This window comes from Phasianus colchicus, chromosome 8, assembly GCF_987193195.1.
Source record: "Phasianus colchicus chromosome 8, bPhaCol1.hap1.1, whole genome shotgun sequence".
NCBI lineage: Eukaryota > Metazoa > Chordata > Aves > Galliformes > Phasianidae > Phasianus > Phasianus colchicus.
Window position 1 is genome coordinate 28,520,893 of NC_143443.1, and position 17,196 is coordinate 28,538,088.

Below are 17,196 nucleotides of genomic sequence, written 5' to 3' on the forward strand. Positions count from 1 at the left end.
CAGATCAGCATAATGACTTTACGGATGTTTGAGCACCTTCTGCAAAAGCCTCATGAGCACATTCTCTATAACTTGGTTCTGAGAAATTTAGAAGAAAGAAATTACATAGAATATAAGCCACTGTGTCAAGAAGATAAAGATGTGGTAGAGAATGGGCAGATTGCAGGAGCAATGTAAGTTTCTTTTTTCTTTTTGCAGCAGTAAATTGGATCCTTCTTTTTAAAACCAGGGGGTTTAGTAATTGAAGGAAAAGTGAGCATGTTGTGAGTTCTGTTTTCAGCTGTAAATACAATGAGCATATGTGAGGTGATGCACAAACTGCTACATCACCAACTGATGTAATTTGTTGGAAGGGTATCAGAAAAGCTAAAATTCTCAAAAGCTTCTTTTCTGAACTAGGCACTGCAAGATTTTCATTTAGCAATTTACTTAAGCATCTACTTAGCTTAAGTTCATGCAAATTCATACTATATTCAATAAGATTACTCCTAAAGTCAGTCAGTCATTTAGGTGTCCTGTTTACATTTATGTTCTTTAATCATTTTTTGACGGAAAAAAAAAAAATTGGGGGATGTTTTAAGTAAATTTTTTTAATTTAAACTACACTTAACTGTTGTGATTTATTTTTTTTTACCTAATGGAGGAGGAATAAGGACTAGTCACATCCAGATATTTTAGCATCTTAATTTAGATTTTTCTGAGTCATCTAAAATAGCCTGATGATTTTCCAGAGTGTAAGTATCTCTTAAATGAAAAATATGTCTGCAGAGTTTGAGATTTAATGCAGTGATTTTGTACCAGTAAAAGAAAACAAATTTTGCTGGATATGTGTAAAGGTTGGCATTTCTGCACGTTAACATGGTAAAAAGCTGTGCATATGGCAACATTCTGGACAATATCGTAATTGTTCAGAGATGAAAAACAGAAAGCATGCCTTTTAGTCCAGAGAATTTCTTGCCTTCCATTCTGCAAATGATTGTTTTTGTCTGATATAATCTCACAGAGACCTGGAGGAAGATCCCCTATTTACTGATCTGTCTCCAGATAACACGGGAGCTCAAGAGTGGCTCAGTGTTTCTCCACCTGTCAGTCCAGAACATCCAAAAAATGATGGGAAGACTGAAGTTCATAAAATTGTAAATAGGTAAGTTTGAAACAAACACTTAAGGAAATCTCTGAATGTGTGGGTGTCTGCACACACTGTGCATACCAAATGTACTCTGTAATGGGTGTTGTTCTGTGCCAGCTGGTAAAATGACTCCGCAGAAGAAAATTGTGGCATTTTATCAGAAAAGTACTCCCAAAAGATTAGAGCTTTGCAATAAGTACAAATAATTCAGCATAAACTTGAAGAATAGATAAGCTTTACAGCTAATGGTCCAGCTGAATACTCAGAATTCTGAATAAAAGCCTCATTAATGTAGTGCTTTCTGTTCTCAAAAAAAAAGGGGAAAAAACCTCCCGCTTTCCAAAGTTCCTTAAACACTTAGATAAAAGGAAATAATTGCTGTGCTAGAGATAACCTTCTGTTCCCTGAAAACCAGGGGGCATCTCTGTCACCTGTAACATACCTTTCTGCATGCTAAACATACTGCAAATTGGATATCACAAAGAGGACAGATTCTCTTCTAAGCATCTTAGTGATGGTAATTCTATTAGCAACTAATATTAGGACAAATGCTGTTTGCTCTGTTAATACACTTTAGCAAAGCAGCACTGGTATTTCAGTGCTGTCCTATCTACTTATCCAGAGGTGTTAGCCAAGGCAGCAAACAGCCCAAGGACAGGCAGCACACAGTGAAGTAGTTGCTTCTTGCCTTCTTTTCTCCAGTATTGCTGTATATAGTTTCCAGTGGAAATGATTTGGAAGAGAGATGAAAACAACAATTTCCTGAATTCGCCTGTGTAATCTCCATCACTGATTAGAAATGTTTTAGAATTTCCAGTGACTGTCAGATTTGTTTTTTTTTAATAAGATGAACACTATATGAAAATTCAGCTACTGTATATTTCTGCACACAGATCTTCCAGGAATCTCCAGAAGTTCTTAGAGTATAGAGAAAGCAGAGCTTTAGGAAAAAGGGTCCAAAAACTGAGTATGTTTCACTGTCCAGAAATTGTAATTGTTTTTTTTTTTTAAAAAAAAAGGCTTTAATGACATCCCCTCTCTAATAAGATTCAGAATTTCCTGAAGTTACTTAGGCCAGATATTGGTGAATTAATAATGATGTATGGTATATGTACTACATAGCTGATAAGGACATTTCTATGCAAATTTTCCTGTACATTTGTAGATACTTATTGCCACAACAAACTATGGGAAATAGAACTGCCTGTGCAGTAGGCTAAGAAATTTGAACTGTAGTTCTCCTTCAATTCATTTATTCCCCAGTGAATTTTCCATATGCTCTGGTAATATGGAGATTGACCTTTAACAAATACTTGAGCTAGTTATGACTATTTTTTTTCATCTCCATTCTGTCTGCTCATTTTCAGAATGTGCTAGCGTTCCACTAAGGTTTTTACCTCTAGTGTTACATAGAAAAGTTCTGAAGTATACATCTTTTTATAAATAGTTAGAATACTTAAATAGATATTATATTCTCTGTGAAGCACATAAAGTTACAGTTGTATTAATTGGCCAGACAGTTCAGTATTGTGTACGCTATTACAGATGATGAAAAGGTATTGATCTTGTGCACTGTGGATTATAGGTATTCATTAACATTCCTTTGTCTCTTTAGTTTTCTCTGTCTTGTACCCGATGAAGCTAAGTCATCATACCATGTGGAGGGCACAGGTTATGATACTTACCTCAGAGATGCCCACAGACAAGTAAGTCTTCCTTATTCCTTGAGAATTTGAAATGCTGATGTGTGTAAACAAAAGGTTCTATAAATAGTCCTACTACATGCATCTTTTAGTAATGGAAGATGGGGAAATTCAATTTTTATTTTCTAATGAAATCTTAGCTTTAGAGATTTCTTTTGATTGTGAATCCACCTTGTATTACTCTAGTGGGAATAACGGATGACATTAAATGCATTAATATTCATATAACAAATACACTGAGAGAAAATCTGAACTGCAGATAGGTTCTTAATTTGCTTTTGCATTTATCTGCATTCTCTTGGAGAATTGCCTGCCAAGCTGTTTGAAAGGACTAAAGGGAAATTAAAATGCTGCATAGGAATTACATAATCTGGGACTTCAAAAATAAAGGCACATCATAGGGTATGCACAGCCTGAGGCATTCAGGTTTCAAGTTGATAGTTCTGGTAGGAAGGGAAATCTTTATGATTTACTAATTTGAAATAAATGCAGCTTTTGTTTTCATAAATGTAGTTTGAAGTGTCCTCGGTCAGAGGTCACTGTTTATTTTCTGCTTTCATACTGAAGCCCCAAGGTTCTTGTATAATAGAAAAAGTTGTGTGAAGTAAAGTAACTGAGAGTTGTATTTTGTAGGTACTTTAAAAACTCCGTGGTCCCTGAATTATGATATCAGCAGTTTAGGATGAGAAGCTTGGATTTCTGTATTTATTGTATTGTTTTATCTGTAGTGTCTCGTGAAAAGAAAGGGAATAGAGAATAGAGAACAAGGCAAGAAAGGTTGAGGTAGAATTCCCCTATGTTCTATTCTTAGATGCCAGAAAATACATATCATCCTTGTACTTCTTTTTTGCCTTGGGAAAAAGAGTATTCTGGGAGTTATTAGAGAAAAGAATTGGTTTCTGTCACTTCCTGACAGTGATATGGCTACTCTTAAAATATTTCCCTCCTAAGAATAGCACTGCCTATTGCTGTTACTACATCCAAATAGCCTTTCTGCTTTCCTATGTCTATTCCTGGAGGCCTGCACAAGTATGTAAGCTGCACTCAGTGAAGTCTGTTTTGCCTCACTTTTCCTACTGTTTATTCCTGCTTTCCTTAATTTGGTTCATAGTTGGTGCTCCTTTCAAGGTATAATTCCAAGAGAGTGAGATACCAGGCAGCTCCCAGCAAATCAGAGGCAGAAGCTGATAGGCAACTGGGAAAGACTACTGTGGGTGATAGGAAACAGAGGGAAGAGGAAGCCTGCAGTATACTGAGTTTGTATCACCTGCACATCCACGTGCCTTCCCTGTCCTGGGAACTGTCGAGCAATCTGGGTTGGATGTTGAGATAAGCTGCGCATAATAATCAAAATGTGTATTTGTAGCCTTACCTTGTTTGGTCTCAGATGATTTTTGGAAGCTCTAGCTTTTTGTTTCTGAAGCTATCCTGGCAGCGTGGATGTCGAGAAGAAAATGAAGTGCCTGTATGGGAACTGATAATGTTTGTTTTAGAATGAATATTCTTTTTGGACTACTTTTTGGATTTCTCATGTAACTACAGATTATGGTTTTAAGGCTTAGATGCTGTTATAAGGAAATGAAACAATTTCCATAGAGGTTTTGAGTGTTTTCCTTACTGCTTTTTTCTAGTTCCGAGATTACTGTCTCATCTGCTTACGATGGGAGTGGCCTGGATCTCCCAGATCTTTGGAAAAGTGCAATTTAGAAGCATCATTTTTTGAAGGCCACTTCTTAAAAGTCTTGTTTGACAGAATGGGCAGGATTCTCGATCAGGTAAGAAAAAGCAGGTTATAAATTCCATTATTTTGCTTTCATCACTACTAAGTGGCTTAGTCTCCATAATGTCCAGTGGATTCCCATAATTCAGATGTCTGTTACAACATTATATATAATATATATATTATAAAATCCCATCTGCAGGTAGATTGCAGGATGTTATAGAGATCTGTATCCTCTTCTGAAAACCAGAACAAAACTTTCTTCTATATTAAGCAAGTTATTATTGTCACTAGCCACCTTTTTGTGTACCAGATGTTTTCTTGACCAGTGTTGTGATTGAAATGTCATTTAAATTGATGAGTAAGACAAGAATATCCTAATGGTAATGGATGAGGCTAAGACAGTATCTTAGAAACTCATAGGTACTAACAGCTCTGGTTCAGTTTTCATTTTCTAGCATATACATGCAGAAAGCATGTACATTTTTTCAGCAAATAAAATGCTTTATATCTCCTTTCTGCCATATTTCTTTGAATTTCAGTCATTGTATCACTCATAATGTTTTCCTGTAGTTAGGAAAAACTGTTATCATTCCATGGAAAATTTCTAGAAGGTATCTTTTTCCATCTGCACTTTACAGTTTTTGTTTCGTTCTTTTTTTTTCCCTCTTTCATTATATTGAAATAATAACTGTATAGCTGCCAAGGGCAAACAAATGAAATATGATCTGACAGGATCCTTGTCCTGAAAAGGACATGTCAGACCCAGATTAGTATAAAGGAGTTTAAAGAAAGTGAATTTTACTGCTTTGTGTTTCTTTCTGTATCTAGCCAGCCTGCATGACCTCATCTTTCTGAGCAGAAGCAAAGTGAAGGCTCAGGGAGGTGAAAAGGAGGTCACTTCATGTTTCTTTGCCTTCGCTGAATTCTGGACTTAAATTAATCAAGTCAACATTTCTGTTTTCAGTGAGGAAGATAACTTTCCTTGCTAGTGAAATCCCTGAGGGTCTAGATTACCCTCCCTGTAACACCAGCTGGAGATGTTATAGATGCAGTAGTACCAATTTTTTTGAGGTTTGCACAATTCTGTTCAGTTTTGCATATGCAGCTATCTACAGAATGACTAGTTAGCTGTGATAGTGGCAGATTTCCAGCTTATAAACAGGACAAGAGTCATTTAGACATACAAATAAATGCACAGGCAACACGGCAGGAAGTCAACAGTTGTCTCCAGGTCAGCTCTGTGAATGTGTAGAGGAGGAGGATGTTTGAGAGTACCAACATGTATAATTCAGAAGTCAGAAAAGAAAGTCAAACCCTTCTGTTGCTATATTGTGTATTCTCAGTGTTTTGATTCTAGTAGACTTATACTGTACTTTTTAGTATTTGAAATGGTTATAGATTGAAGTCGTGAAGAGATCTGGTCAGCATCAGCTTTCAGGAACAAGAAGCCTTGTGGATATGAAAACCTTGTCTGAACGATACATAGGTTATAAAAAGTAAATAAAGTGAATTGCATCCCCTAAGAAAAGCTATTGCATGTATCGGATGCATGCAATTACAATAAAAATAGCATCTGGCATGGAAGCACAGCGCCCATCTTGATAAACTGCCTGTCAGCATGACACATATCTTGAGCTAGTCAAGCAAGGTGTTTGGATCTGTGGTGTCAAAAATGCTGGACTCCAGAAGAAGTAAAATGATCTGCCTGAATTAAACAGCAGGGATAAATTCTTCCTGTATTGTACCAAAAGCTTGCCTTAACAACAACAACAACAACAAACAGGCAAAAAACCCTGAAATTCCTTGGGTTATTCATAGTGAAATGCATAAATCACATAGAGCAACGTGGAAAATTAATGTGTCAGTAACATTTTGATCATATATATGTCCAGACAATGTAAAAAATGTGAAAGGGCCTTTAGTTGGGGATCATACAGTATTACTTACAGATTGTATTCGATGTCATTTTTGCTTCATCATTCTGCTTTAAGTAGTTCTTGTGTATTTATCAGTTTTTATCAGCAGACACCAGTAGGCTTCACAGAGGAGGTCAGTATTACTAACCAAATTTCCTGACAGAGGACAGCTGAGGCACTAAAGTGAAGTAACTTGTTTCAAGGCTGCTCAAATCCAGTACCTCATCTGCTAGTCACAGCCTGTTTCCTCCTGTTAATGTTAAACATTGAATTTCTGTGGAACTGTTTCCTGAGAATTTTGAAAGAATTTCCTGAACTCCAAATCTTGCTGGTTTTTGCCTCTATAGTTATAGAGAAGATGTTTAGGCTGTCTGACTGAGTCTGCTGACATATGGACAGAAATAAAAGCTCAGCTTTCCTTAATGCTCTCAATTAGTTTAAATCACAACAGCAATCTGTCTGAACAATGCAGCACGTGTTACTACTTTGTTTCCTTTTCTTTGTGTGAACACCAGATAAATCTCATGGCTTCAAAGCCTCCTAATGAATTGACTGACTCACAACTGAAAGACGTTCTCCAGCAGTTCAGTTTTACAGGCAGTGGAATGGATTTATGGAAGAAATTTGTGTCTGCATCTGCAGAGTAGCTTTTATCTTCCACAATAACTCAAAAGGTAGAAATTCCTGTTATGAAGAACATCCCTGGCACAGGGTCTGAAAGCTTTGTTTGTTAAAAAGCTGTAGCTGGAATTTCAAGTATGGAAATGACTACCACTGACTGGGAGAAATAAGTATGTTCACTTCAAAAGAATCTGTAAGACAGGTTGCCCAAGGAGGCTGTGGATGCCCCATCCCTGGAGGCATTCAAGGCCAGGCTGGATGTGGCTCTGGGCAGCCTGGTCTGGTGGTTGGTGACCCTGCACATAGCAGGGGGGTTGAAACTAGATGACCATTGTGGTCCTTTTCAACCCAGGCCATTCTGTGATTCTATGATAGCTCCCTTTGCAGTGCCACAGGAGGTAGTAGCAAGTTCAGGATTAAAATACCAAATGTTAGTTAAGTGTCCACATCTAGTAAGGGGAGATTCTGTCAGAGCAGCCCCTATAGTGTTGGGAGCTGTTAAGCTGAACAAACAGTAGGTGTCTTTTAGTGCAAAGTAAATCACCACCTCAGCTTATTTGACTGTATTTACTGGCAGGTTGACTCAGTAGCCTTGAACTATCTGTTGCCATTTTTGTGACACCCAAGATACTCCCTCAAACTTGCAGTTACAAATACAGATCTTTCAGGATCCACCTCTGTGGAACTGTCATAGAGATTGACACAGTACAGCCGTGCAGCTGAGGTGGCATGAAATGTTTGTAAGCAGTTATATCAAGTGTCAAATCTCTGTTGAGTAGGGTAATGAGAGTTCAGGCATGTAGTAAACATAAGTATATCTGTCTTAAACTGAACTCTTCCAAATCTTATTCTGGAAAGGGGAAGAAGCCTCCAGTTCTTCAGTGGGATGCTAACTTCAGAACATAAAGGTGATAATCTGAGGTTGTAAATAAACATCCTCTTCCAGATGTGATCATAACCATCGAGCATGTTACTGCCAATATATTTCTGGCAGCTAAAGGGATTGAATGAGGGCCCATAAACCATTTCAGGTAGAATCAAACAGATTAAGTTAAACCATCCAGGCATTTGTAACGTCTTCAGACTGGCATAGGCCAGTAGCAGGGGAATTTCTGTCCAACTCTTGCCGCCGTTGTCTGTTCCAGCACTCAATGAGAGAAAATTTCACTAGTTTGGAAATTTTGGGCTGCATTCAATTATAAGCTTATTTTCACTGTGATGAAAAAAAACTAAGGTAAAAATAAAGAGTTCTTGGAACATGAGGAAGCTGTAGTGGAAGTACTTTCTTTTGTAGAAATAAGTTTCTTCCTAAGCTGGTGAAACACCTTCAAGATAGCTACTCCTTTTTTTAGTAGAAAGCTCTTCTGACTAATCAGCATCTTCCAGCATCTGACAGTGTTGCCTCTTCCATTTGATTAATGTGGAGAGAGGAGATGGAGAAAAAACTTAGAATTTCATGCTGTCTTCCCAGCCCAGCAGTGTCTCATCTCCAGTAGCATGTTGCTACAAGATGAACAGGCCTCTGCCATGGTTCTTTCCAGGAAAAATGGAATGTTAGCTGTAAACGGGGATTTATCGCTCTCAATTTCTTCAGCTTGTATAGTTTGCAGTCGTCTAGAAGCAAGATGTTTAATCTAGTTCTTTGTTTAGCAGCTGAGATGAAGAATGATTTTATAGGAAGAGGACTTATTATCCTACAAAAAACATGAAGTGTGCAAAAGCTTCATGTGGTTGGAGATGTCATGTAGTTAATATCTAATGCCTGACTGTCATATTCCTTTCAGTCCTGTTGTGGGACAGGGTTTGGGCCTGTCTTCTTCTAATCTAGCTTTTTATCTTTGTATATTTCTAGCTCTGTATGTAAGGTTCTAGTAGTTAAATAAATACTTGCTGGATGAGAACAACTAAGCATGAAAATAACAAAGCACTGTTTTCCTTTTTTATTATTATTTTTTGCAGCCCTATGATGTAAATTTACAGGTTACTTCAGTGTTGTCCAAACTCTCCTTGTTTCCTCATCCTCATATACATGAATACCTTTTGGATCCTTACATAAACCTAGCCTCTGGCTGCAGGTCTCTTTTCTCCGTCATTGTCAGGGTGAGTAAACACACAGTTAATGTTTACATATGGCTATACAGCAGTGATATGTTTAGTAACTTTGTAATGAATATTGAAAGCTGGATAGTTTAGGTTGGCAAATAGCTTCTTACTGAAAATAGATACTTATGCTCTTGATTTGGAAATCAGAATTCCATATTTTCTACCAAAAATATTGAAAAATCTATTTCTCAGCATTCATTTTAATTCTACATGTCTTCAGATTTGTTTGTTTGCAGATGTAAAATATCCCTTTTGGCAAAGATGCTGCTTTAAATTGGACCAGGTGACATTGTTGTCACTTGCAGGCAGTATCAGGTAGTGCTGTAAGAACAAAATAGAGGTTTACACTTGGATAGAAAAGAGATGGCTTTGATTTATGCACAAACAGAAGACAGTCACAAACACCTGTGCCTGGGTGAATATCTCTGCTCATCTGTTTTTTCTGATCAAGGCTGTTCTTGGCAGTCCAGTCTGTGACCCTTTTCTGGATTCCAATCAACCATGAAGTGCTAGATTTATTGGATGTCCCCTTCCTTTCGCTCTGATTTTGTCTCTTCCTGCCAGACCTTCATCCTACAAGAGCTGGCTGTATGCCTGTCACACTGCAGTCGTCTCAGTCAGAGATTCCTCGGCTACCCCCCGCACCAGCTGTTATTAAGCTGGTCAAGAGCCTGTTAATGATGCCTGCCAATACTAACAGTGGGCTTAGCTCCCCTTTTCCCAACAGCCCTCCCCATTTAAATTATAATCTTCATTCTCCCCTTGTTCTTTCACTAAACTCATGAATTTACTGGTCAATTGCTTGCATCAATGTTTACCAAGACAAATTAATCACTGACATAATTAAAATAAGTGAGTAATATCATTTATGGCAGTAGCAAGTAAGGCTTCAGAGTTTGTCCTGTTTTATCACTACATTCTGCACCCACATCCTTGGCACTGTTCTTGTCATCAGTGCTTATGACCACTCACCCTTTTTGACACAGAGCAGCTATTCTGAGTATTGCTTTGTGAGTCTGTGATGATTCTGAAGTGGCTCCATGTCCAGGCACTGAAGACTGTCATTTATGTTTGCTGCCAGTCACAGGGAGGTGTTACTTTGTGTGTTGATGGTGTTGTGCTTTGCAGGTGGTTGGAGACCTCATGGTTAGAATCCAGCGCATCCCAGATTTCACTCCCAAACTTCTGCTGGTCAGAAAACGCCTGCTGGGCTTGGAGCCTGAAGGGCCTGTGTGAGTAAATGCATGCTGTATTCTCCAGGACCCACTGCTGGGTTTTGTGTATGCCAGTCCTGACTCTCTGCTCCTTTTTCCCCTCTCTTTCTCAGCATTGACCACATGACATTACTAGAGGGTGTGATTGTTCTGGAAGAATTCTGCAAAGAGCTGGCAGCAATTGCGTTTGTGAAGTATCATGCCTCATCTACACCGTAAGCAGCCTTGATGAGTGGCCAGGCTGTAAGATCACCTAGTCTATTTCAGTCCAAAAGACTACTGACAACACCCAGACAAGAAGAGGTGGCGTCTCCTGGCAAAGTGCCTGTTGGCTTTTGGCAGAATTGGAAGTTAGATTACTTTCACCAGTTGTTGGCATTCACCGCATTACAAGGGAGATGGATTGAAATGGACCTAGAATATGATTAAAGGCATTTTGGGAGAAACCAACACACAGCATTTCTAGCCACTGTGTGACAAGCTGCAAAAGCTGCATGAAGAACCACAGACATCAGACCTTGGTTATTTTTCTGTTATGATGACAACGTTCAGGGAGTTAGGTCTATGCGTGTTCTGGGGCTCACATGCGCCAATTGGCTTTTTGTGACCATATTACTTCTAAACAGCAAATTAATTTTAAAACATTCTTATGTCCTGATTCTTTTTCTTCTCAAGTGGATATGTGAAAGGAAATCACACCTGCAGTTGTAATGTAATCAAAATTATAGTTGAAATTAAAAATGAAGATAAGTTCAAAGAATCCACTAATTCCTATACAGTGAGATATATTCATGAGGTTTTTCTTTTTTTTATGATGAATCTTAAAGACAACTCTCAGCTTGATTCCCCTGTGGATTACTGCAGGGAGATACATTAGTATGAAACCCATACTAGTGAACTAACCCAGATTCAGGGTCACATCCATAACAAATATCTGAATTATACATGTTTATATCATATTTGTCTTTATCTTTCCAAACAATTGCTCTTAAGGTCATCTGTGTAACTAGATTTACTTTAGGTTTTTGCATGTCAACTCCATTTGCTTGGTTCTTGTCACCTTTACAGGAAAGTTAACTATAGGTCATTAGTTGTTGTTGCTGAAACAGTATTTTTAATTTCTTTTTAATTGCTGCTTAGCTTGAATTGGTTTAACAATCTTTTGTGCCTTGAAAATTGGCAATATACATGTTCTGTAATTTTAGAAGTGTTTTTATTGCTTATCTAATCCTAGCAGTAATGCCCAGCAAAAGATTGACAAATACCAATTCAGTTAAAGTGTTGATACCATATGTAGGACCAAAATTTGTGCCTGTTTTGCATAGTGCTGGGATACAGAACTGTATCTCAGTGAATTTTTTTTCATATGAGTGCTCTCAGCTCATTTGCATTGCTCAGACTTCAGGGAGCTTTGCTGCTATTTCTCCAGTGCAATGGCAGCTGGCTCCTCAGAGAGAATTTGGGGCTCACTGCTACATAGGCACCAGCAGAGATCTGAGAGGCTGAGCCTTACCCTGTCAGGAACACACTCTGATTGGGGTGAGAAAGCTGTCCTGTTATCCATGCAGGTGTATAGCACCTCTTTCTCCTCCTGTAACAGCATGGGCAGGAAGGTAAGAATTCAGCTCTTTGTGTTTACGTTGTATTTCTTTCTTTGTCTTTCCTAGTATCCTATTTGCACAGTTAATGTCCATTTCTGATTTGATTTCTTATATGTAAATAAGGACTAATTTAGCCACTAGAATTCATCTGTATTCATATGACTCTACCAAGAATCAGATTCTGCTCTGAATCCATCCCTTTAATTTTTATTTTTTTTTAATATACATATATATATATAGAATGTCAATGCTGAGAGGCCATTTAAGTTAGGTTAATTAGAAGTGTCACAGTTAACAGGCTAAATTTATTCTTGTCACAGCAGTGAAGATGGTCCTGCTGTTAAAGCTTCCATACAGGTTCAGCTGGGGAGAAAGTCTGACTGGGGAACTGGGAAAATATTTTGGCAAATGAAACCTGTGTTCAGTGGTCCCTGTAACTGGAAGGTTTCTGGGTTTTTTTGCCACATAAATCCAGGAAACAAAACAAAAAAAAAGCAACCTGGCTTCCTCACCCCTTTATTTCCCCCCTGAATTTAGCCATGAAGTGTTTTCAGTTCACATTAGCATCATAGGATAACGTTCATCTTTGTTGTTTAGAAATATGCCTTGAAAGTAGCAAATTTTAGTCATATTAGAAGCTGTGTTAATATAACGTACTTGACTTATTCTGTAGAACGTATGCCTATGCAGTGATTTTTAATGCATACATTTGTTATAATTAAGATCCCAGTTCAGACAAGCAGTTAAACCACTTGAGTTAGGTGAAGCTTAATTTCAATAATTTTCCTAAATTACAGTTCCTTGCATGGATAAAGTCAAGCTGTTGGGCACAAATGCTGATGCTTCCCTCAGTTTCAGTCTTTGTTGGTTTTTGCTTGTGCTAAATTACTTTTTCCTCCAAATTTCTGTTATTTATTTTTTTATGTGTATGTTCCAGAATATTTCTGATGTCCTTATTTCAGTGCAAACTGGATGTGATGATACTGCTATGATTGAAACTTGCAAGAGCTTTCCAAGCAACGTGATAATTTGTAAAGCCATTCAAGAGGTGCCTGATCTTAAATGAAACCATTGGCATCGATGTTGTTTTCACTGATACCTGAATCTTCAGCAACAACAGCAATGTTCTTGTGAACCAGTGAGACTCAGTTGATAAATTTGTAAGAAATGGATCCATCCTAATAAGTGAAATAATCCTTATTGGTTTGTGAAACAAACCCTTAATTACCATACATGGTGACAATGGCATTTATTTTTGTAAAAGTGATTTAATCTTCCTTAAGAGGTGGATCTCATTTAATTTTGTTTTGTGATACTTTTCATGCACTTTTTTTTAGGTAGTTGAGGTCCATGTTTTCACCTTTCCGATCTATGCATGTCATTGAGGTGCCCATTTTGTTTCTCTCTGTGTTTGTATGTGGTTATTTATTACCCAGAGGTGGGCACCTGAGAAAATGCATGGCCTGGAGTTGACAATGTAAGCAGACCCTCCAGATGTCAGCGGGAAATGCAAGTGCTTATCACCTTTGAAACTATGGCCATTATCAGTAGATTGAAATGCTTGAGAGGAAATACTAGAATAACTTTTGATTTCAAAAAGCAAATGCAAACTACTTTTTAACCCTGATGCACGTGTGTAAATAGGCACATTTTTACTTTTTTTTCCATTTACAGTATGTATTTGATTTAGACTCTGATATAGAAAGTTTTGTAATACGCCATGTGCTAAGCTCCAGTAGAACAAGTTTGTCCTTAGTTGTTTTCCCATATGACTGTAATATTCCTGGTATTCAGATCCTGTCTGTGTAACGTTCTTACTATGTATTTGTCTGTGCAATATAAAAGCTGTGATTTGATACACAGCTTGAGTCTGGTTGTACATCACCTATGTATATATATACATAGATTATATATAATATGAGAACCAGAATCCCGAGCTTGCTTACACTACGATTAGTGTAAAGATTGTTGCACATGGTTTTACAGGGCACTATGATCATGGAATGGCTTTGTGAATGCATGGTAATGTCTCCCATAACCTGCTGTGTGAATTCACAGGTGACATTTTTTTTGTAGCTCGCTGTCTCAATGTTAAGTGATGTGCTCGGTCTGAGGGTGACCTGATATTCTGCATCATACATGGGTTTTCAAACCGTGATCCTCAGCAGTTTCTGTGCCCTGTAAAATCGTGTAACTATATCAAATATATGCTCTTTTGTTTTGCCTCCTGCCTTGTTTACATTAAACAGAGGATATTCAGTAAAATTTTTCTATTAAACTTTGTGTAGGTCACTTACTGACAGTGTTGCCACGGTTTCACAGGTGTGGGATTTCCAGTGAGGAATGCTGAAGCAGCTACATTACCAGCCATACAATATTAAGTTTTACAAAAGAAATTGCAAGAAAACCCACCTTTTTGTGCTTAAAAAAAAAATACATGCAAGATTAAAGGGGATATTCTCAATAGAAGTTAATAAATTAATTTCAGTGAAGCAGCTGCTTCTATTATTACAGAACCCATACTGGGCTTTGCTTAGATGACCTTGAGAAAATGTTGAATCTTTGTATCTTTGTTTTACATAATGTCTGTGATCTTGACATTTTTTTATTTTTATTTTATTTTATTTTGAGTTTATTTTGTCTGTCACTGCAGCATCTGCTGGAATAAACCCTGTGCTGTGCAGGGCTGAGTGAAGTAGCATGCTCTTTCCCATGAAAATTGGAAGCTGGGGGAAATGGCCAGTGTGCAGTCATCCTGAGCACTGATGAATGTCTGCTCTTCCCAAGAGCCCTGATATCTTTCAAGACTTGAGCTGGTCAAGACCTTTGTTTTCTACTGCATTTGAGTGCAGAATGCCTCAGTCACAACATCAGTTTATTGAATTGGGTACAAATGTCACAGATGTAAGTGAGCATCTTTTCTTCCTTTGGGGCCTTTGAAGAAGGCTTTGTTATGTGTTTTTATGTATTTTAAAGTTGCATTTTCTTAGTATGAATTTTGGTGTCCCTCAAGTTCTCATCATCTTTTTAAAAATCTTACTGCTCTGTAAGATTCCCTTTGAGGGCTACACTTGGATGTTAAGCTGTTTCTCCTTCTCAATATTTAACAGCTGCAAGTGCTCTTGCATCTTTAACAAGGAGAGCAACAGCAAGATGGTACACTTGACAGCTTTTTTACAGCTCTCAGCATCTTTCCCCCATCCTCTTGGGTCTCAGAGATTGTCATCTCCCACCCCAAATCATTTATTTGCTGTGCCTGCATGAGGTATTTAGAGATTTGGGGACACATTTGTTCCGCAAGCAGTGAGGAATTTGTATGAGAAAACTGCACAGTTTATATCGTCCTGTACTTTTCTCTGATATCCATGAAATCACTTCATTATTGAAGCATGATTATGGCACTTGCATTCTAATGCAAGTTTTTCTAATGCTCCACATCTTATGGAAAAAATAGCTCGTTGTGTGGTATCCTTTACATTCGTTAACTCATTCTACAGAATCTCAGTCAAAGCTCTCTATGTATCTATAAGTTGCACAGGATCTACTGAATTTGTTAACATTTAAATATTAACAGAACTGGTGCTGTAGCAGCCTGAGTGTGATCCAGTTGGATTAAAGTGGATTAATGCTGGGAGAAGTGAATCTGTCACAAGCTGTGTGAGCCCTGTTGGCCTAAACCCACGTGTCTCTGGTGCATCCTTGAGACACAGCCTCAGCTGATCAAGGAGGAGCAAGGGAATTGAAGAGCAATTTAAGAATCAAGTGAAGCATATGGTGGATTAAAGCTTTCAGGTGCTGTAAGCTTCTTGGAAACACCAGAAAAGCAAGAAAGTGTGAAAAGTTGGATTTTACAAGTTCAGATTGGTTGCTAGTTTTGCCTTTGGAGTCAGATTGATAAAGGTAAAAAAGTTGCCTCTTAGAATCTGGTGTGGCACTCAGCAGAAGGCCTGCTGAATTGCTCTTGCATGTATTCTGAACAATGTTTTGTTAAATTCCTGCAAGATGTTACAGTAGGCACTGCTGGTGCTGTGAAATCCTCTGCAAAGAGCCATAGATGGCAATAATAAGCTGCTTTAGAAATCTGTTGTGTTAGGGACAGCAAAAATGAGACATTCGCATTGTGTTTCCCAGTGCACAGTACTCCATTTCCCAGTTTGGAGAGAGATTTCCATACTTTCAAATGTCTCTATATGAATAGAGACATTGCAGATGAAAATGTGTCTTTGTGCCAAGTAATGGCATATAACAAAACCAGAGGAAGTTCTGGGAAAAATAAGAGAAGATATTAAAGCACAGCAAGGGATTTAGGAGAAGGACAACAGAACTGTGTTCTGCGCAGAGAAATTGCTGCTTAGGGTTGGAGGAGCATTACTTGCCAATAAAAAGATTTGAAAGCCTTAAGCATTACAGCTAGAGGAAATACCAATCCTGATTTATCGGCGTGTAATTAATGAAGTAATGCCATCGAGGAAAAGCGATACCGGTGATCAATGAGCACTTCCTGACCATGAATGCTGCTGGAGCAGCAGTGCCAGGAGCCCGTTACCCGACACAGTTTAAAACCAGACTGGACAAAGCATTGAGTGCTGCAGCAGGAAACCAGCCTGCACCGGTGAGGCGATGCAGTAAGCACACTTTTTTTACATCCTCAGGCTGCCAGCTAATTAAAGGCTCCTAAATGACTTGTGTTTGTTCGGTTAGAAAGAGGTGAGGTGGACCGATCCACTTGAAAGTCTCCCGTAAATAAGGAATGTTGCTGCAATCTGAAAGAAGCAATTTTCAGCCTCCCAAAATGAGGCTCGCTCGCAGAAAAACCTCTTTGCAGGAGCTGCACCCCTTAGGAGCAGCGGGAGGCACAGCGTGATGAGCCAGGCCAGGCCCCACGCTGGGCACCTCCGAGAGAGGAAACAAATTACCTGTGCTCCGCATCGTCATTATCCCTCACTTGAGAAACCCACTTCTCCCTCCCTCATCTCCGCAGCCCCAGGAAGCACCTGTCAAGTCTGTATTTCTTAATTTGGGTTTATTTTCTCGGTCATGAATTTTTATTTCGTAAGGTTTTTGAAGGCTCCTGGTTTTACTATTAGCAGCAAATCCATTGGCACCGTGCATCTTTCCAGACAATTTTCCATTAAGCTCCTTATAAAGGAAGGAAACCTTTCTATTGTTTATCCTGCCTCCTGAGA

At 38.4% G+C, this 17,196-nt stretch overlaps 1 protein-coding gene across 1 annotated transcript in view; it reads left to right on the plus strand.

The window, feature by feature from the left end:
- Window positions 1-14,288, plus strand: part of FHIP2A (FHF complex subunit HOOK interacting protein 2A) — a 33,284-nt gene extending 18,996 nt beyond the window's left edge. Inside the window, exons 11-17 of the mRNA XM_031597426.2 lie at window positions 4-173; window positions 1,004-1,144; window positions 2,745-2,835; window positions 4,464-4,607; window positions 9,052-9,192; window positions 10,324-10,427; window positions 10,523-14,288. Coding sequence (XP_031453286.2) covers window positions 4-173; window positions 1,004-1,144; window positions 2,745-2,835; window positions 4,464-4,607; window positions 9,052-9,192; window positions 10,324-10,427; window positions 10,523-10,628 — 897 coding nt within the window. The 3' untranslated portion in view covers window positions 10,629-14,288. The remainder of the gene's footprint in view (window positions 1-3; window positions 174-1,003; window positions 1,145-2,744; window positions 2,836-4,463; window positions 4,608-9,051; window positions 9,193-10,323; window positions 10,428-10,522) is intronic.
- The last annotated feature ends 2,908 nt before the right edge of the window (window positions 14,289-17,196 follow it).